Below are 22,360 nucleotides of genomic sequence, written 5' to 3' on the forward strand. Positions count from 1 at the left end.
ATGTCTTCGATCTGCAGGAGATCCAGCCTGTGTTGGATGACTATGTGGACTGCTGCCCAGGGAGTTCTTCCCCAAGGTCTGCATTCAGTCTAGTCTCTGAATGACAGTGGCTCATTCCTGACCAAGGGTGCTGACTTTGACAAGATGTAATTAAATGATAACCACCTGAGAAAAATAAATCGGAGGATCTCTAAAGCAGAAAAGACTCCGTGTTCATTGCAGTGCTAGAATGGGCCACCAGAGCTACCATGAGCAAGAAACCAACCCAATTACTTTCAAATAGACAGCATTCTTGAATGACCAACAAGAATACATGGTGGTTTCTGCTCTTCCACTAGTTCCCGCCTTCCTTCCTTTCTTCCTCTCCCTTCCCTCCTTTAGAGGTCCTGCTGGCTCTCTGCCTCCTCCCTCTGCCTCCAATCTGAACATTCTGTTCCTTTTTTCACTGCCCTAACTTTCAGACTCCCCCCACCCCCCTCCCCGAGACCCCAGGAGAGTGCCCCCTCCTACTGCCTGGGGAGGCTTTCCTCAGCTACAGTCTCTGGCTGGGCCAGCAGGTTGAGGTCATTGCTGCCCCTGCCAAATGACTGGCCTGAGTTCAGTTTCTCCATCTGTCTGTGCTTCATGGAAAACATGACTGTGGCTCTAGGCTCTCTATTGTATGTCCTGCCTTAGTTCTGCTTTGCGTCTGCTTTTGTTTCTTCCTCCACCCCCGCCTCCCTGCCTTTTCTTGCTCTGGCTCTCCCCAGATTACAGTCACATCTGTTTTGCAGCCTCTGCACTCTCATTGTGGAGCAGACGGGGAAAGAATGAAGTTCTGGACCAGGTCAATCAGGAAGAGCTGGGTTTTGTACACAGATTTGCTCTGGGGACTGACCAGAACCTGTGCATCTCAGACATAGAGCACGTATAGTTCCCTAAGAGAAACCAGAGATGCTATTTGCTTATTTCTAACTATGTCCATACCTCTTCCTTCCTTGACAGCTAATTTCCTTCCTTCCTTCCTTCCTTCCTTCCTTCTTCCCTTCCATTATTTAGTCTCTTCTTCTGGTCTGTAATCCATTAATACTATCTGCTCTGTCATAAAGGAAATACAAAATATAGACCAAAGAAGCTAACAGATAACTTCAAATTTACACAGTGCTAGTGCACATAAAGTCAACTATTCCTCAGATTTGAGTTTCTGTAATTCAGGTTTATTCCCTCTGAAGTGGGGATGTTGTAATGGTCCAGCATTAGAATTTCTAGGAATAAGAGCAAAGACAAAGTTTTTATAGTTCCTGGATCAGAGAAAGTGCTATGTACATATTACATGATATGAAGGAAATTACTGATGGAAAATAAGGCAAGCAAAATGAACTTGGCTCCCAATTTTCTTTGGGCTTCTGATGGCATTTTTATCCTTAAGATTTCAGAAACCAAGATTCTTTGCATAAGTTTAAACAAAGCCAAAAGACAACATAAGGCTGGCATCCCGTCTCATGGGGCTCCTCCACATTTCAAAAAGACGAGGGTTCTATATTCAGTAACTTTTCCTACCCCCAAGACAGCAGCCCTCCTCTTGGACAAAACTCATGTGGTATTTGTTTGCTTGGATGTAGCAATAAATGAGATTCTCAAGGTGGGGAGGGGGTCAAATGAGTTGGTCAAGAAAGAGGCAGAGAAAAATGAGAAACACAAGGATACAGAGAAATTTTTTGGTGTAGAATTCCAAAGGACAAAAGTGAGAAAGGGGGCTAGATCAAGGATTCAAATATGGAAGACAGCCAGAGAGATAGAAACAGATTCTAGGTGGTGTTTTTACTGCTCTTCAGGTGAGAAGGAACCCAAGGAAACAGGGAGGCTGGGGCCAGATGGTGGCTCACAGAAGAAAGGCATACATGAGCATGAGCCAGCCCTTCAAGGCAGCAGTATTTTTTATCAGTGTGGTCATAACCTTTGGAATGAGGGTGTGAATGACTGCGAAGCCCCATCTCGCTTCCCCTCCCAGCCTCACTGTAGCACAGCATCCGACACCTCGCCTAGCTTTCTCCCTCCTCCCTCTCTCTCTCTCTCTCCTCCTCGCTCTCCCTCATCTCATTGTTTCAGAATAGGCCAAATCTGAAGTCCTTTCCAGGGAGTGGCCCTCTTCATCTTACTCTCTAGCCAAAGTGGAGCAGAGTGAGGAGAGAGACAACCAAAGGACTTGGTGGAAAGAGCAGAGAACCATAAAGAGTGAGTTGTTTTGATTGTCTAAACCCTAAATAGACAGGGGGAGTGTGTGTGTGTGTGCCTGTGTGTGTGTGTTGAAGGGCTGGAAGCAGGCAAGGGGAAATGTCACTGACTGAGAATTAAACAGACATCCAATTATCCATGGAATTCCAATGAGGAGACACCAAGATGAGCAGATGATATAAAAAAGCCACAGATTTCAAAACAGAAGATTAGACACTAGGGTTGAAAGAAGCCACAGGGTGGGGGCCATTAAGAACCACTTAGAGTGTAAAATTTTCCTCTGACTTGGTAGAGAACAATGGCAAATGATCAAAGAATAGAATTTGAAGGAGAAATGTTGCGTGAAAGAGAGGAAGGATGTGAGACTTATGGGGCACGAGGAAATCTCCTGGGAAGATGCAGAGACAGGGATCCTACAAATATCCTGGCCTGGAACTGAAATCTCTACTCTCCCCACCCACCTGTCAGATATGCTGCTGTTGGGACCCAAAGTGCTGCTGTTTCTCACTGCACTCATCTTCTCCTCTGGTGAGTCCCTACCTTTTTTCTTTTCTCCCTAAAATGTCAGCTCCTCAGATGTGGGTGGAGGTGTATGTTAGAGGGTGTGTAGAATGAGGCTGAAGGGGAACGGGAGGAGGGATGCTTGCTATTGAGTTCTAAAATTGCCGTTTAAGAGAAGGAAAGAACAGATTTTGTGTCAAAGAAGAAAGGGCAGAAATGTGTTTAGAAATGTGATTAGACCTCAGATTTGGGAAAAGGCATCCTGAGAGCTATGAAATTAAGGTAAAATGAAGATACACACAAATGCATATCAACCAAAAGAGAGCCACACATAGAAATACACAAGGAAACGGATACCAAAGGAAAAGGCTGATATATACAAATGTGTACAGATATATAAGGACCATCTCATAAGAAATCTCAAAAGTTTAAATCGTGAAGATAAACACCTAAGAAACACTAACACCAGCCTACACACAAACAGATTCACATGCACACAGAAAATACACAAAAGAAAAATGATCTTCACAGATTTCACACACTCTCACTAGAAGATTAGCCACAGAAAGTGAACCTGGGGCTTCAAAGAAATCCTACTCTCTTTTTTTCTCATTCTGCCAAATAGACGGAGATCATCGTTTTTGGCCTTGTTCAGTAGTTTAGCTAGAGGGGTTGGCTGTGGGGACAGAAGGACGGGACATCATAAAGTCTGCTGGCCTGGTGTGTGGATGAGGACCCCACCCCTTCTGGTTGGACTGAGGGCAAAAGGGCCTCCTGAGTCAGGGCATAGCAGAGCTCGCCTTTGTTCTCAGGAATCTGCTGTCTCTGTTTCCATGTCTGTGTGTAGCACTAACGGTCTGAGTACTTTCATATTGAGCTATAACAGAAATAAAACAGAAAGATAAAGTATGATAATTTTTCCATGATTTTCTGGTTCATCTCATAAAAGCTTTATGGGGCATAGAGCTAGACTCATTCACATATCTTTTCTCCTTCCTTTGGTACAGACTGGACACCCCTAGGGGTCAGCGGCCAACGTGGAGGTAAGTAAGCCCTTGGGTCTGGGCTCTGATGGGGTTTTTTAATCAGGACTATGTAGCTGAATGATCAGAGTTCAAGAATTTGTAACACAACACAGAGATGTATTGCCAAGGTGTGGGAAACAGGATCTAATTCACCAGGTCAACAATCCTATTATCCCAGGACTTCCCTGGTGGTCCAGTGGTTAGGACTATGCACTTCCACAGCAGGGGGCACGGGTTCCCTGGTCAGGGAACTAAGATCCCATTCATAAAACATTCTTGTTCTTTCATAAAACATTCTTATTCTTATTTCAGTAAATATCTTTCCCAAAACCTTCTCTATTGCCATTTCATTTCTTCCACTCCCTCGGAAAATGCCCTCAAATCCTAACAGAAAGCATTTTCCTATCCATGTCGTCGTGGAGAAAATAAAATGAAGACAAAATAAAAGGTCTTCCCAGCACTAGAGAAATTGTGGCACAGACAGAAACCAAAAGTTTTGGCTTCCAAAAGACCACGCTGATCAGCATCTCCAGTCTGCCTCCAGGCATCCAACATAAGTATAATTTCTCCTGCTATTCCCAAACCTTGAAGAGCACTGCAGTATGCAACCCATTGATGTCAAAATAAAAATAGAGTACACTGAAAGCACATTACAAAAGTATCATTTTGTATAACTTGTTTCAACTTTTTATGTGTATAGTTGGGCACAATATAATTTCTTACTGTGCATCCTGGTAGAGAAGATATTTTTATACAGAAAAAAAATTTTTGCTCTGTTGCGGGTATAGAGGTCTGAATCCCTAGGTTTTTGAACCTAGGTCATAGTCATTTCGGCAGTACCAAAACTAAAAATTCCTTTCTTTGAGCTGGTTAAGATCCAGTCCTATTTTATGTGATGCAGAAATGTTATGAGATAATGAAAATGTCTTCTTAAGGTTCCTTTCCAGAGAACATTCACGAATCCTTAATAAAGCATTCATATGGTGGTAGCTCATGGGAAAGGTGGATAAACTGAGGAATATACAGAAAACTAGTACTCTGCCTAAAACTCTGAGAAGACAGCTAGGATACCCTCAAACCCTTTTGTTTGCCCACTGCTTCCTCTGTTTCTGTGAGTGGATGGACTGGAATGTAGCTAGAGAGAAAGGGAAACAGGGCAGGATTGAGCTACACCCCAGAGAGAATCCACTCCCTTCTTACAGCCTCTGGAATGATTCGGGTCAGTGGTTTTTCAAATATCCTGTGGGAGTGCAGCAGATCTGAATTCCTTTCATCAAAATTTGTTCCGGAAGAAGAAAGTTTATACTGAGTGTTAAAGAAAAAAAGGCTGGTCAGATCTGATGACTTTCTATCTGGAATTTTTTTAAAAGGATGAGGTAAGGAATAAGTGGGAGGAATTCATTCAAAATGTTTTGTGTTTTGCTTCTAGTGCAAGGATCAGTAACTCTGACATGCTTTATAAAAATAAAAAATGCTACTGTCACTAGATTTTAAATCTGACATTTGTACGCTGACCTCAAGGCAAACTGTGATTTTGCTGACCCCTAGTGGGTAAATCAGATTATAACTACAAGCCATTTACAAGGAAGGTTAATTACAGGTAGGATGTTTGTTGAGCACTCAGGTCTTCACACTGTTTTGTGATGTTGCTTTTTAAAGCAGAGACTATTTGTTTCAGGAATTGCTGTTATTTACAGTTTCAGATACAGTTTTCTTAGTTTATCCAAATAGCTTCCACCAAGACCGTGACCATTTTTATTTCTTCTCCTCCTGCATTTACTTTCCAAGGATCGACAGCAAGGCATTTCCTCTCCCCTCTCTTTACCACACTTATCACTGAGCATCAGAAAACTACCACTGTTACCTTTTCTGAACACTCTCTTGTGTAAAGCCTATCATCAGACTGATATCAAAAGTATCATAAAAAATTATATCATAATTACATCAAAATTATGAATATCAAAATTACAGTCTGTTTGAAACAGACTCACAGACTTAGAGGACAAACTTATGGGAGGAAGGGATAATTAGAGAGCTTGGGGTTGACGTGTACACACTGCTACATGTAAAATGGGTAACCAACAAGGACTGTATACTATATACAGGGAACTCTGCTCAATATTAAATAACCTAAATGGGAAAAGAATTTGAAAAAGAATAAATGCATGTATATGTATAGCTGAATCACTTTACTGTACACCTGAAACTATCACAACATTGTTAATCAACTAAAATCCAATATAAAATAAATTTTTTTAAAAAATCAGTCTGAGAAAAAGAATTTTCATTTTGTATTACAAAGAGGTAAAGCATTGCACAAAAAAAAGTATAAAGTATATTTTGTAAAGTATTGCAAAGAGTTCATCAATCCATTATAATTATTAACAAGCTCTATGACCTGGTGTGAGTTATTTATTCTCCTGGTCCTCAGTTTTATCATCTGTAAAAGCAAGCACTTAGTAATTCCAAATGAGCTGTATCTGTTACTTTCTGTTAGGATGAAGTCATTCTTGCAGTCCAATGCTTAACCAAAGTCTAACTGAGAAAGAGGATACCTGTGGTAGACTATCTGGTGGCCGTGGAGTTAGTTCATTCATTCCTCTAAATAAGGAGGACAAAGGGAAAAGGACACTCTAGGATTAGGACTGTGCAGGTGTATTCAGGCAAGTAGGAAAGGAAACCCATCTGTTTGGGTTACAGGGGAAAGAACTTAGGTTGGAAGAAAAACATTTTTGGGATCTTACCACGTGTCGGCTACTGTGCTTGACAATTTCACTTACTGGGAGCACAAGGTGGGGGACAGAGAATGCTCAGAAAATGTTTTCTGATTGTTTTTATGCAGATGATGTGACTCCAGTGACCTCAGAAACATTCACAGAAGATCCTAGTAAGATACTCTTTATTTCTTTGCTATCACACTGGGGATAGAAGGGTTGAGGATGATGTGTGCACACCCTTCCTTAAAGAAGGACTAGAACAGTAAGTCCCCTACGTACGAACCTTCAAGTTGCCAACTTTCAAAGATGTGTACCTGCGTGCTCATGTCCAATCACGTAAGTTAGTTCGCACGTCTGGCATGCATTGTCACATGCGTGCATCCTCTGTAAGTGGTCGTGCTTTTGTGCACTTTACTGTACAGTACTGTATAGAGTACAGTGTCTTTCAAGTCTAAGATGTCCTGAAGCAAGCATTAAAGCAGCGGTGATGTAGCTGGTACTACCGTACTTTTCCAGGTAATGTACTGTAAGATTAAAAATGTTTATTTTTTGTGTTGTTTTGTGTTTTATTTATGTATTTGTGTGAAAAGTATTATAAACCTATTACATTACAGTAGTTGGGTACCTAGGCTCACTTTGTTGGACTTAACGAACAAATTGAACACACTCTCGGAACGGAACGTGTTCACGTGTAGGGGACTTGCTGAGTTTCAGAGCCCTGTTGTCTATCTTAGATGCTACCGAGGCTACAAACATGCCCAGTCCCTTTATTGCTTCCGTTTCCTTCTGTGACAGTCCCTTATGTTTCCTCCAAGAGTCCACATTCTTTCATTTCAATCTTGCCACCTTTTTGATCACCATCCCTTCATCCTGCTTCCCCTTTTCATTCCCTGTGTTGTATCTTTGCAGATCTGGTGAACGATCCTGCTACAGATGAAACAGGTAGGCTTCACTCCAGTTCTTAAAAATGGCATGATTCTTGTTAATATCCACAATATTTATTCCAGCTCTTGGGTCTTGAATTAATCATGAATTTTTATCACATGGAAAGGGATACAGGGATTGTGGGCATGCTGTTCAGTGACAGTGGGATAAAAAGAAAGAGGTCTCCTAGCCCTTTAAAAAGAGGAAGCAAAGTGGATTAAAAGCTGAAAAAGCATGATATAAACTCTTCCAAAAATTAGTACACTGTCAACAGGCCAAATAATGTTCAAAAAATTCAATTACTTTCAATGAACTCTATTCCCTTGCACATAATATACAAACCCAGCCACAGTCTTGACTTTGCCCTGTTATTTGCATTCTCCCCTCTTGCACTCTGCCTTCCCCTTTGCCAGTTCGAAGCCCTCCTCACATTGCTGTTTTGTGCCTTTTCAGTTCTGGCCGATATCAAGCCTTCCACAGATGACCTGGGTGAGTTCAGATCTGGGAATCCCAGGGCCACCGGGGCCATCCTGGTCCTTCCCCATCTCCCAGTACGGAAGGCACTACGGCTGGTGAAGGATACTAAACAGAACCACATTTTATGTAGCACATTCATCCAACAGTATAATTTAAGGACATTTTTGATCCCTTAAGAAGCAAAAACTGTGAGAAGGGTTTGATACACAAAATACCAAGACTTGATTTTTTGCTCAAAGTTTCCAAGATTAGGTGGGTAAAGGCACGACAAAACTGATTTTCATCTTGATGTCATCTGTCTAATAGACAAGATAAACAAAGGAATAGATAACTTTATTCGGTCTCACAAAATGCTATAATCAGGATAAGCAAAAGAAGCTGTGAAAGACTCAAAGAGTCCTTGACAATATTCGATGTTGGGAGTTAGGAAAGGATTTTCTGGAGGGCACACTGACTGGGTTGATTCTTGAAAGACAAGTAGAAGTGAATCAAGTAAATAGAAAGGGGAAGAGCTTTCAGGTAAAGAAAACAATATGGGCAAATGCTTAGGATGGAAATGAAAACCAATCAGAGAATAGTTCATGCAAAGGAAGATTCTAAGCAGATTCTTGAATGGGAAAGCCAGCGAGACTGCCATTGCCTAGTCCCCATAAAATATGATGGCCTGAACTATGTTAGAGGTAAGGGGGAGAAATGAGCTGTCATGGAGCGGGGACTGTTGAGATGATGTCCAGTTTTCTATTAGGCAGATGGTTGTTGTTGGATAGACGGTGGCACCATTCAGTGAAGAACAATTTTGAATTGGTGAAGGGAAATATAAGGAAGTTTGAGACATGGAAGGATCTTTTTTAAAAATCCATGAGCTCTTCCACAAAGTGGCAGTTGGATTTGTAGGTCTGAGGCTTATTAGAAGAAAGATCTGTGCTAGACATATGAGTTGGAGGATTCTCAGCATATAAACCTACAATTGAAACCTTGGGATAGATAAGGATGAGATCACTTAGCATTCTTCCTATTGTATCCTATTAGCAACCCTTTCAGTGACACGTTTACACATGTGGTTAGTCTATTTCCTCAAGACTCATCTTACTCCTTGACTTATTCTCCATTCTACAAACTTAGCCAGTATTTAACTTGCCCCTAGGTTTGGGTTGGCCATGATTATGACCCTTGCTGTTCTTTACCAACTTTTATCCAAGAACCCATGATGATATATCTAATTTACAAAGAAGAGATTTCCTTTTAGAGGAAGAGCTTCCACAGCAGGATAATAATCTTTTCTCTCCTTAGCTCTAAGATGAAGTTCTTTTGAACATGGCTCTCTGCCTTGTGTTTCTACTAAACTTGCCTCTTGACAGAAACAAAGATACTCTCAACACAATGAATATCTCAACTAAGAAGTTGCTAAAACGGAGTTATTAATTCATCTATTTGTGGGTGCCCCACATGGGTCTCAAGTAAGGCAACATGACAGTTACAGAGCAGTGACTTCTAGAACCAGTAATAACGGCATAAAATTTCTGCCTTCTAGCCTCGCACGATAAAAACACCACCACAGATATGGTTGTCTTTTGCACATCTTTTTTTTCAGCTTCTTTTTCTTCCTGAGGATTCCTTACCTCCTTGTTCTTGGGAGGATACTTGGTACATCTAGTCTGTTTCCAGTTCTATCTGTAAGACTGTTTGTAGTACTCTTCATTACCTTCCCACGATACCCCACTGTTTTGTAAGCACCTGCTCTAAAAATCATGGGGAAAAGATGGGGCCACTGTTGCATGGGACCACCTGTATAACCCTAGAAGGACTTTTTCCTAGAAGAGCCCTCAGGGACTATTTTAATCTACTTTCCTTCCAGGTAGGGAAGCACCTAAATTTCATTTTTTAGCCAACTTCTATTATTGCTTTGTTTTGGTGACAGGAAGAACATGCCCCAACTTACCGTGATCCTCTGTAGAGACTACTTTGTAGGTTTTCCCCAACTCTATCTCCCCTCCTCCATCCCCTTTAACCCTTTGTTCATGCCTGTGTTTTTTATGTTGGCCTCTTCAGAGTGCCGGGATGAGAAATTTCCCTGCACGAGACTCTACTCTGTCCATCGGCCAGTCAAGCAATGCATCCATCAAGTATGCTTCACCAGGTAAAGGTCCCAGAACACCCAGAGAGCATCGTCCAGGATAGTGCTTTCATTAACGAGCATCCATTGTGGAATTTCAGTCTTTGGAGGGGCAGGTGTTTTTAGCATAACCCTCTTTAGCTATTCCTGAAGGTGCCAATGAGAACCAGAAGTCTGGATTGAGGCACACAGAGAATAGTTTGACTAACAAGTGTAGACGCTAGAAGGCGAATGAAGGTGAGGGCTGGAGGAAGGATTGTCATGAGGGAAGCACTTCAAATTTACCCCCTCATTGAAAAAGGCTGGAGCTAAAGATGCACGTGTGAAGGCAGAAAATAGTAGGGAATAGTGGGGATGATTATGAAGCTTGGGTCGAGGTGGAGTGTGCAAAATGTTACCAGGAAGAGTGACGGATCCCATTGCATCTCTTACACTACTTGGGGAAGTGGGGGTCGGGGGTGGAGAAGTCTGAAATAAGGGAATCCAGATAGGAGGAGAAAAGATAGGGAAGAGTGGGAAATACAGGAGTTGAAGAGGCATTGCAGGCCTAGGCTAGTTCTCCCTCTCAATGCATTCTTTCTCCTTCCTGCACAATGACATTGGGATGGTGGCAGTTTACGACGTATGTACATCATCAACAATGAGATCTGCTCCCGTCTTGTCTGTAAAGAGCATGATGTTATGAAAGGTAAGACTGGCTTTTGAGTGGGGAGGGACAGTAATGAGAGCTAACTAGGGTTATCGCTAGGTTATCAATAACTAGGGTCAAGATGCTAACAGATCCAAGGTCTGGCTTTGGAGGAGGGCTTTAGGTTACTCTCTGACTTACTAATAATCCTTGCTCCACCAAGTCACCCCAAATAAACAACCTAAGGAAAGCAGTATGCTTAATTTACACAGCACCCAGATCTCTTTCCAACTAGACAATAACCCCTAACTTCTCTCATATAGAGAGCTTTCAGATGCCCTAGTTGCTTTGAAGATCTTTCAGAGGTCTAGACAGAAGGCAAGTCAGTCATTACAAATAACAGTCTCTACTAGTCTGCAGCCATGCTCATAACTCTGGGGGATGGGGAGGGGGGACTAACATGGAGACAGTAACGTTTCGATGTGTGAAAAATCAACTGGACGTCTAGACACTGGCTAACTTTTAATAGTCCATCAATTCCAAGAACCATTTACCTTGCTTATTGTGAAAGGTCAGAGATAGAGGAAGGTAGAAAGATTTTATAAAAACAATTACAAGGGTCCAGAGTATGTGGTTATAGACCGTGCATGGTGGGAAAAAGCTATTTCTCACCTTGCCCCTGGCCAGCCCCAAATGATGGCTGCGGTCGGCAAAGGCACCACACACGAAAGCCACTATGACTCAGCAGCTCGCCTTGCACCGAGCCCCTGAGTAAGAGCTGTACTTAATTTCGCAGAAGGAACCTTGCTGCTTGCCCCCAATTGGCTCTGTTCAAGCCACCTGCAAGGGAAGCACCTTGACATTGAGGATGAGTATTTGGGACTCTAGGCACTTTCAAGTGTCTCAGGGGACCTGCTAGCTAAAGTTAGCCATTTGCACATAGTAAACACTTAAATATATATTGAATGACTGGACCTCACGGTTTTGCTATTTAATAATAAGTCCACTTATAGAAGAATTGGGAGCACGTTGTATAGAGGTAATTAAAATGTACTGACCACCTGTGTGCCAGGTACTTTTGCATCCATTCTTTCATTTTCATATTGACAACTACATTGTTGAGGTGGGTATTTTAATGCTTGTAGTACAGAAAAAGATAGTGAGGTTCAGAAAATTTAAGAAACTTTCTGGTAGGGAGTAAATAACCAGTAAGTGGCAGAGCTGGGGTATTAACCCTGATGTATTTCCTTTCAACCTTTTCACTGTACCACTCTGCAGTCTTCCCTTTCCTTAAGACACGAGCCCTTGCCATCTTCCTACATTCTCAACCCATCATGCTCTGCTTCTCTTCTAGATGAACTTTGCCGTCAGATGGCTGGTCTACCCCCAAGGCGACTCCGTCGCTCCAACTACTTCCGCCTTCCTCCCTGTGATGATGTGAATTTGCAGAGACCCGGTGGTCTGTGATCATCAAGGACGAGGAAAGAATGTGTGGCTGGGAGGAAACTTCTTGTCCAACCATTGTCAGCCAACTCATAGACACGAGTATTTCTTAAACCAATCCCGTTGCGATGTCTAGCTTTTGCCCCTACTTTTTGATTTTTCACCCATTTATCTCATTTTTCAATACTTAAAATACAGTCTATAGTATTGCATGATTTTGCTGCTTCCCCATATCCTAGACCTAGTAGATAAATGATTACCATGTGGCTTAGATACAAACATTCTACATACAATTTCAAGGGAAAATTGAACTTCAATAAAATTATTGAAAATGATATTAACTACTGAATCTGTTTGAGATACATCTTAGGGTGGAAGATGTTATCACTGTCTACCTTAACTAACCATGGAACTTTCATTTTCCATTCAAGAGTTCCCTAGATGAGTTAATCTAGGAAAACCAAATAGTCCTCTTTACCAAATAGTCCTCTTTACTGTTATTAACTAATTTTGTGGGATTTCCCCGGTAGGTCCTCTTTATGAGAAGAATTATGGTAATTTTTGGAGTCCTAGAAAATTCTCCAGAACCAAGAGTTATACAACCTTACTCTAAAGACCCGAAATGTTGTCTTCTGCTGAGAGGCTGAGGCTAAAGAGAGAGGAGTATGCCAGGTATAAAACTATTCAATTTTTCATGCTGTTGTTCAATGGGCAAGTAGGCATAGCAAGTCTCATATACTCACTCATTTACAATAGTACTGGGCTTAGCCCACCTCCACAAGTTAATGAGACAACTTCATGTGAAACCATATCATTGCTCTGAATTTCCTTGAGTGGTTGCTACTTCTTCATCCTCACCACTTACCAAAATTTGTAGAGATTATTGTGCAAATGAATTTTGGAATAGCCTGATTTGGGGCATAAGAAGGGAACTCAAACCTGAACTTTAACACACAAGTATAAAGTTTACCTGACAGTTTATAGAAAAGTGTAAAAGAAACACAATATTCAGACAACCTGCATTCTTCTCCAGGCTCTAGCAGTAGCCAGGTAGCCTCAGGTAAGTCATGTTCTCTCATTAGGCCCTAGTTTCATTTCCCCATCTTTAACATGACAAGGTTAAATTTATGTTAAAAGGTTTCTTTTAACTCAATGACTTGAGATTTAAATGCATTATTCGTATTTCTCGAAGCCTAGACATTATATGTGACAGAATTCCACTTGGTAAAGGTTGCACTCCTTTCACATGAGGACCAGATTCTTGCTGCTAAGAAGCAATTTAGGTTAATAGGATTTGCACGAATGGTTGAAGAGTAATGCTAGAAAAAGCCCCAAAGTGTGTAAGCCCTGCCACAATCCCTCAAAGCAAATGTACTTGTATATAGACAGACACAGTCAATGGATATTGTCACCACTGTAGAGGTGTCTCATAGGCAAAGTGTTTCCAAGAATCATTTAAGATTCTCTTCATGAGGGACTTCCCTGGTGGCACAGTGGTTAAGAATCCGCCTACCAATGCAGGGGACACAGGTTCGAGCCTGGGTCCGGAAAGATCCCACACGCTGCAGAGCAACTAAGCCCCTGTGCCACAACTACTGAGCCCGCATGCCACAACTATTGAGCCCGCATGCCTAGAGCCTGTGCTCCACAACCAGAGAAGCCACCGCAATGAGAAGCCCACACACCACAAAGAGTAGAACCTGCTCACCACTAGAGAAAGCCCAAAGCAACTAAGATCCAGTGCAGCCATAAATAAATAAGTAAACAAATAAATAAATTTAAAAAAATATGTATAAAAAGAACTGGAAGTGGTATCTGTTCACTATCAGTTCATGAACTTGACCCTCCAACTACCTACTACTGAAGGAGAGGTGGCATTCCCACCAGAAAACACCCCAATCCCAGTATTGTGTATTTTGCAAATTAAACATTTAAAATAGATGTTTCCAACTTCCTTCTCAGAAGAGAGTGGTCTTTGGTCTGGTTATTTCTTTTTCTGTGTTTAGAAAGAAGACCTGAACTTAGGCTTTTATCCCCCTTTGAAAGCTGAGTAGCAGCATTGCTCACATTCCTCTGTTCTGCTCTTCTCCATCCTTTTCCTCCTTCCCTCCACGACTTGACCACTGGGTCTCCAACATTACAAATTCGTCTGCGCTCCCCCAGATGCGGCCCCATCCTCGGTTCTTCGGGAGAACTGAGGTTCTTTTCTGCCTCCTTCCATCTTCCTGGATGAAGTTTCGTGCTTCACCCTCACTTTTCTTTTGCGTCATCCAATTCCTGTGCTTGGCCATTTCTCACTGTTCTGACGCCCTCTGCCTTTTGTACTCTTCTCTATATATAAACCAGCACTTCCAACCTACTTCCCGTGCTTTCTTCCCTCATCCTTTCCAAAGGCTTATTTTTCCTCATAACTTTCCTCTAAGAACAGTCCCAGGGCAGTTTTGGGGGGTTGGTTTCGGTTCTAATTCTTTCCCTCTGTTCTCTCTTCCCCATTTGCAGAATTCCATTCTCCTTCTTGCTACATTTTACTCTCAACCCATTTCATATCCCTGATGTTCTAGTTTTCTTTCCTTGATCCTCCCCATAAAAGGATTTGAAAACATTTCATTCTTTGTGGTATTGTTTTTTTCCTGGGGAACACAAATGACAAACTTCTTAAATAAGAAACTTACATTTTGATGAAAAAGAGTTATTTGAACAAAAAAAAATGGATCTTTAATGTTGGAATTAACAGATCTGGTAAAAGTATCATTAGGCAATTTGAGATTGAATACCTTCCTGATACCTTGAAGAGACTCACCTGCCTATTGATCTTAACTAAAAAATAAATTTTACTCTTATTTTCTCCTCCAAAATTGAGTTGATCCTGCTCTGAGCCTAATTTTTCCCCATAGTTCATGCTTCTGATTTAAGAAAATTCTCCTTCCTCCTTGAGTGAAGAAGTTCTGGAAATTCAAGTGTGCACTATACTCTCTAAAAAGGAGCTCCTTGCACACTTTCTCTAAGTATTCATTTGACTCAACTGGTGCAAACCCCAAACTGTCTCCCCACTTTTGATGACCTCAAGCAGAATGTGGTGCCAGCCACAATCACCTCGCTCCTCCCTCCCCTGCCTCAGGCGCTCGTGGTGAAAGTGGATGTTTAACCAAATACTTTACACCTGGTCAGAAGGTGCAAGCAACTTGCAATCTCTAAGGTTCACCTTCCTTCTGTACCGAAGCAGCTGTATAACACAGTGAAAAGAGACATCTGAGAAGAAACAGAAAACCTGGAAGAGTACCGGATAAGGAGGATAAGGAGATGGCAGAAGGATGACGGGCTGACGTCAGAGCAGGGGAGCCAGAGGCTCCAGGAATTCACTGATCTGTCTGGGAGAAGGGAATTCGCAAAGTGCGGGTGAGGACCATACCCAACCACCTAGAATCTCATGGGGTAAAATGAACATCAGGAGCACAGGAGGAGGGGCAAGACTGTCCAGAGTTTAGTCAAACTCAGGGAGGCAAAGATTTGGTTTAAAATACAACAATGCAATAAATATTAAAACGCTTGTGTGTTTTAGCATTTTTCAGTAACCAAAGAGCAGCGAAAGTGACTTGACTTTCTCTGTGGTAGGGAGAGGAACAGGTGGCTACAGTGTTGTTTTTTTTTTTTCTAAAAACCAGTCAACCAGAGCCAGAAGCAGCGGTCAGACAACTTCTGGGCAGAACCTAAGATGGAAAAGCAAATGTTGTTTATATAAATAGAGGTGCAGAGCCCATAGCTTCCTGTTGACAAAATGAGCTTCACTTCACCTCAAACCCTCAATAGTTTTAAAAATAGCTAATAACGGGGTTTTTCTTTTTCTTTCAATTTGTCCAATCACTTTCAGTAAGATTCTAGCTTTTTCTTAAGCCAGGGGTTGTGAAATTCTTCTGTCTCCAGTGTTTTTCTCTTTCATTCCCTTTTCCTTTCTTCTGTTTACACCCGTTCATAAATCTACACTGTGTAGCTTTGGGAACTACATTATTGGAGTTCCTACCAATTCACAGGGGTTGAACTCGAGATGATCTCATATATTTGTGTGAGAGTCACCTTCCCACCCCCAACCCTTTTAAAAAGTAACAGATGGGCTTTGAGCAAGTATAAGAAAATATTTTAATGGAAAATAACCTGAATTATACTTAAGGGATTGATGGGAATTGAGGTATCAACTGTGTCATTATGTTTTCCTAATATATTGTTCTGTCCCAAATGGTCAAACGCCAGGAGTTACAATGAAGGGTCGTGAGAACTGCACAGGAAAACACTCATATATCCATCCATTCTTGAAAATGGGTGAGATTTCAGGAGGAAGGTAAATCAAGTAATATAAATGCAAATCAGCTTATGAAAATGTGTAATATTAACATCAAAATCAATATGTTAAAAACAAAAACTACTTCATAAATGTTCATATAAAATCAAGCATGACAGCTCCTAGTTGGCTATTAAGAGAAACCAATTTGTTTGTTGGAAGGTGAGCTATAACTTGATAGAGTGAAACAACTATGCTCTTTTCTGTGCCATTAACTAACCTGGGATCAAAAGATCTGACATTGTGTAATAAATCGATAATTAAAGTACAATAGGAACTTCCTAGGTGGCACAATGGTTAAGAATATGCCTGCTAATGCAGGGCACATGGGTTCGAACCCTTGGTCCGGAAGATCCCATATGCCGCAGAGCAACTAAGCCCGTGCACCACAACTATTGAGCCCGTGTGCCACAACTACTGAAGCCCACACACCCAGAGCCTATGCTTTGCAACAAGAGAAGCCATGGCAATGAGGACCCCCGTGCCCCACAATGAAGAGTAGCCCCCGCTCGCCATAACTAGAGAAAGCCCAGGGAAGACCCAATGCAGCCAATAAATAAATAAAAATAAATTTATTTTAAAAAGTAAAATAATTCATAAACTGTAATTTAATTATTCATAATCAAATTACAATTCATAAGAACTACAGTCTGATCTAATGACATAGGACAAGAATAATTTCTCTTGCCATGTAAAAAAAAAATTATATCATCTAAACATGGGGTATCTAGACCCTAAATCAGGTGGTTGTAAGTATAATAAAATGCACATTTGTATCATCCTGTTTGGGTTTTTTTTGATTATTTATTCATTTATTTACTTGCACTGGGTCTTAAATGTGGCAGGTGGGCTCCTCAGTTGCGGCATGGGAACTCTTAGTTGTGGCATTCATGTGGGATCTAGTTCCCTGAGCAGGGATCCCACCCAGGATGCCTGCACTGGGAGAGGAGTCTTAACCACTGCTCCCCCAGGGAGGTGTCTCATCCTGTTTGTTTTAAATAATATAAAAGAATTGATATTGGTTTCTGGGCCAGTCCTGATGTAGCACCCACACTGTGTGATCCTAAGGCAATAACCTCTGTTATAACTGTAAATTGGTGGCAATACATCTGCCTTACAAGTGGTCCTGGGGATTAACAAGATCATGTATTCAAAGGTTTTGCACCTGTTAAGGCTAATATGTACTTAAAATTATGGGACTTGGGGACTTCCCTGGTGGCACAGTGGTTAAGAATCCTCCTGCCAATGCAGGGGACACAGGTTGGACTTGTTTCCTGGCTAAGCTGACTGGTTTCTTCCTAGCTGTCCCTGAGTAGATTGACTCTCTTCTTTCCCTTGTGACAAAGTGAGATGACCCTTGCAGATCAGCCTTTGCGTGGAGAGGTACGGAAGCCTGCAAAAGGTGTACAATGTCACCAATGTTAGTTTCTCAACAGTTTGAGCATCCTAATTTAAATTTAATTTTTTCAGCCTACAAAAAGCTGTAGCAGCGGCTGGCGGGTCAACCTCTAGCGCTTGGAGCGCAGACAAGATAGACGGGGCTGTGGGGGGTCCCCTGTGCCTCACCCTGGACACCTGGACACCTTGAGAGGACTGGAGGGCAGGACGGTGCCACAGCCCTTGGGGGAGTCCAGAGCCAGGTGGTCGAAAGTAAGGATCTTGCCTCTGGCCTTGGGGGTGCCACTCAGCCTTGGGGGTGCACCTCCGGGTGCGGCTGCTCCCGGCCAGCACACACCTGCACTTTGAGCAGGTGTGTATCATCAGTTTGGGGGTTATACCAGGACATGCGCATGTCAGATATAACTCCTGTAACCACAGCTTCATCTTCCCGACCTTCCAGGAAAGGGACAGAGGCAACTGGTTGGGGTGACTCACGAACAACCTCTTCAGCACAACTTGGCTGAAGGTGGAGTTGGTTGTCTGACTGGTCAGAACCCTGTACAGCTTGACAAACAGCCTTCGATGTCCTGGCCTTGGGATCCCTGCCCTGAACTCCTCGTTGTGGCCACAAAGTCCAGTCACATGATGGCGCCTACCGCTCTGCCAAGTGTTTTGTTTGTTCGTTCATTTTAACAAACATTATTTCATTTTGAGAGTGACCCTGTGAGGTGGGCAGCAGAGGGATCCTTGTTCCTATTTTTCAGACAGGGAACAAGGTTTAGAGAAGAGCCTCACGGACTGGATAAAGTTTCGTGCGGCAGAACCATGCCTGAACTAAGTTCTGAATCTTAGGTTAATGCTCATTCAGCTGCAAAAGGAAAACTCAATAATATCTTGTTTAGAAATGAGAAGTAGTTTACTTGCTCGCTCAAGGTTTGTAAGGGAATCTAGACTGCAGGCGACTATTTTGCTTTCATACACTGTGCTACTCTGGAATTTTGTGGAGACTTTGTGGAGACAGCAAATAGTTGTTAGCCATGGATCTGGTTAGAAGAACACGGAAGAAAGTGGGAAATGCCAAAGATGGTCATATTTTTCCTCTTCTCAGAAGAATGGAGGGGACTTCCCTGGTGGCACAGTGGTTAAGAGTCCACCTGCCAATGCAGGGGACACAGGTTCAAGCTCTGGTCCGGGAAGATCCCACATGCTGAGGGGCAACTAAACCCGTGTGCCGCAACTACTGAAGCCTGTGCTTTAGAGCTTGTGAGCCACAACTACTGAGCCCATGTGCCACAACTACTGAAGCCCACACGCCTAGAGCCCATGCTCCACAACAAGAGGGGCCACCGCAATGAGAAGCCCGGGCACCGCAACGAAGAAAAGCCCCTGCTGGCTGCAACTAGAGAAAGCCCGTGGGCAGCAATGCAAAAATAAATAAACAAAAATAAATTTAAAAAAACCTTTTAATCATGGTTTCTTTGATTTCTTTGGGAAATTGAGAAAGTGTTTCAGAGCACAAACTGTGGAGCTAGACCACATGGGCACCAATCATGACTCCACCATTGTGAGCTTAATCTTTCTGTGCCTCAGTTTCCTTACCTGTAAAAGGAGAGCAAAATGGCACTGAACCCTTAAAGATCAAATGAATTAGATGTTTAGAATAGCACTTGAGGGACTTCCCTTGTGGTCCAGTGGTTAGGAATCCACCTTCCAATACAGGGGCCACGGGTTTGATCCCTGGTCGGGGAACTAAGATCCCACATGCCACGGGGGCAACTAAGCCCACGTGCGGCAACTACTGAGCCCCTGCAATGAAAGACCCCACATGCCACAGTGACGATCCCATGTGCCACAATGAAAATCCGACATGGCCAAATAAATAAATATTAAACAAAAAAAAGAAAGAAAGAAAAGACAAAAAGAAAGAATGGCACTTGGCACATAGGCCCGCAAGTCAGTGTGTGTCATTATCCTTAGGTCAAAAAGGATGAGTAAGACATGGTCTCTTCAATGAGATTAGAGTCACATCTTTATTACTCAACTTGTTTCTACTTTCCATAACACCTTTCACCTCCTACAATGGCATGTGTTTTCTTTTCAGGTTTTATTTTTGATCGAAGATAAAGCAATGCTTTGACTTATAATACAGACTGTATTTCCTCTTGTTCAGGGGCAGAGAGAGCCTTAATTGTGTACAGTCCTGCCCATAACCTTCAGTTCCCTGTAAGCACGTGTTCTGTTCAACTGAATTTCCCACTTCTGTCTTGGTTCTTTCTTCCCATTCTCATTTCTATTCTTTCCTCTCCTCTGCTCCAGGGCACATATCAACTTTGCCTCTTTCAGTTATGGGCTTACTCCTCTGCTTACACATACCAACAGCTGAGAGAATACCCATCGTCACTCTCATCCTTTTTCCAGATGTTCAGACCCTTGAAGTCTCTGAATTAAGCAGGATTTAAAAATTTTTTATTTAGGTGAAATTTACATAACATAAAAATAAGCATTTAAAGTATACAATTCAGTGACATTTAGTGCATACACTGTTGTTCATCTACCCCCTCTATCCACTTTCAAAACTTTTTTCATCACCCAGAAAAGAAAACCCCATACCCATTAGGCAGTCATGACTAATCCGCATTCCCTCAAGCACCTGAATAACCACCAAACTGCTTTCTGCCTCTCTGGGTTTATCTATTCTGGATATTTCATATAAATACATTATCTGGCCTTTTGTGTCTGCCGTTTTCAGGATTTAAAGTTATCTGTACAGGACATAAATTACTAATAGAAAGAACTTCTACTTTACTTTTTATGCTGTAGCCATACCACCTTTAAGGTACTTGCGGATGGAGGTCTAAAGTAATCAGGACATGTGAGAGGCAAGGCTGTGCTGAATGAATTAACCAAAGTACTGAGGGTACTGAATGGGTTTCTAATCATGCTCAGGGTGTTGACTCTTCCTGTCCTCTGGTAAGAAACTGAAGAGATCTTGGTGGTACACTTAACCAATGTGTGGATGGGTTGGGGGAAGGGAAAAACGTGGGGGTCTTGGGGGAAGAGGAAACCAGGTTCACACACTGAGGAATTCAATATCAGGTATTATACCTGTTTCTCAAATCTCAAAGATACTGAATTTAGTTAAATCAAGAGGAGATGTGATCTAATTAGTAGCGATGGAATGATTATTGTAGAAGAAAGGCAGTGATCAACAACAAACCCTTCTAGAGAACTAAGGAGGAAGAATGTGCCAATATGGTCCCAGGACTTCTAAACAGAGGATGATCTGATACCAACGACTGTTGGTGACTAGACAGAAAGAGTAAAGAATAGCAGTTCTACAGGTAACATTTAATCTGCTATCCTTACTTCAGGACCTGTCCCTTAGTCATTGTAGAACTATTTTTATCAAGATTATCTCTACCAGTCAATGAAATCACATCATTCCTTATATTCCATCACTGAGCAAAACAAATATGGAATTTGGTGTTTGGAATGCACATACCCACAAAGAGAAAGACAGACCTGCATGTTATTTGGAGCACTTCTCATTTTCCCTGGCATTTCCATTGCTTTATTAAGCAAACAAACAAACATGTTCACACACACACACACACACACACACATTTTTCAAAAGCATATACAGTCACACAATTTTAGAGCTGGGGACGACTTTAGAGGTCTTCTAGGCCAATGTAAACTAACCACCTGCTAGGAATTAACGGGTGTTTGTCAAAAAGGCAAAGTCCTGGGCTGCACTCCAGAATTACTGAGTCAAAATCTGTAGGGATTAAAGACTGGAATATGCAGTCTTTACGTACTCAAACCTCAAAGTATGAGAACCTCAGAATCACACATTCACATTTTATTACTAATCAGAAAACTTTGAACCATGGGAGGAGTTAATTTTGATGACCACAATTTATATTTGTCAAGTATCTAGTCTTCTTCATATTATCAGCTGTTATAAGATACTATTTTATAAAAACAGTTATTTATGGAATACCTTCCATTCACTAGGCCACATGCAGAGCCACTTATAACAACCTTAGGATAATTATCTCAACTCTTTGGGCCTCAATGTTCACATCTGAAAATTGGGATAATAGTTCCTACCTCTTAGACGTAAATGAGATAATATATGCAACATGCTTAGCACAGAACCTGGCATGAAGTAAGTGCACAAAAGGTTAGCTTTTATTACTATTATTTATTCACATTTTATACATGGGGAAACTAAAACATATGGCATCAGGCAACACAGAAAGACAGTTCACTAGAAAATGGTGGAGACAAAATTCAAGTCTTCATATGTTTGATTACAGAAAACTAACTTTTTACTCTTTCTTGCATATGTGTGTCAATGAAGCTTTGGTTCATGTTCTCATCAAAAATAACTCTTTCTTTAGACCTTTGACCAATCCCAGGCTTTTGATGAATAGTTATTTGTTCTCTCAACCTCAGTAAGTCCTGGGCAGCTGCACAGCAGAAGCGGAGTGAGTAATTCCTGTATATGTCCCTCAGCTTCTTCATACCCCCAGAGATATTCAGTAATACGGCTGGCAGCAAAGTGAGAAAAACAAAAATTGGGAAATGCAGAAGTTGAAG

The 22,360-nt window shown here is 41.8% G+C and overlaps 1 protein-coding gene across 2 annotated transcripts; it reads left to right on the forward strand.

Annotated features, from left to right (window-relative positions):
• Positions 1–1,990: 1,990 nt before the first annotated feature.
• On the forward strand, positions 1,991–12,379 carry MFAP5 (microfibril associated protein 5). 2 transcript variants are annotated; one of them, XM_057702516.1, is made up of 9 exons: positions 1,991–2,214; positions 2,683–2,742; positions 3,723–3,758; positions 6,583–6,627; positions 7,367–7,399; positions 7,835–7,870; positions 9,908–9,995; positions 10,586–10,659; positions 11,954–12,379. In XM_057702516.1, exons 2-9 carry the CDS (start codon positions 2,685–2,687, stop codon positions 12,064–12,066), a joined length of 483 nt encoding a protein of 160 aa, XP_057558499.1. In that variant the 5' UTR covers positions 1,991–2,214; positions 2,683–2,684; the 3' UTR covers positions 12,067–12,379. The 2 variants fall into 2 exon arrangements, with proteins under 2 accessions (XP_057558499.1, XP_057558500.1); XM_057702517.1 differs by lacking the exon at positions 7,835–7,870.
• Positions 12,380–22,360: the final 9,981 nt, after the last annotated feature.

The sequence above is a fragment of the Hippopotamus amphibius genome, chromosome 12 (assembly GCF_030028045.1).
Source record: "Hippopotamus amphibius kiboko isolate mHipAmp2 chromosome 12, mHipAmp2.hap2, whole genome shotgun sequence".
Taxonomy (NCBI): Eukaryota; Metazoa; Chordata; class Mammalia; order Artiodactyla; family Hippopotamidae; genus Hippopotamus; species Hippopotamus amphibius.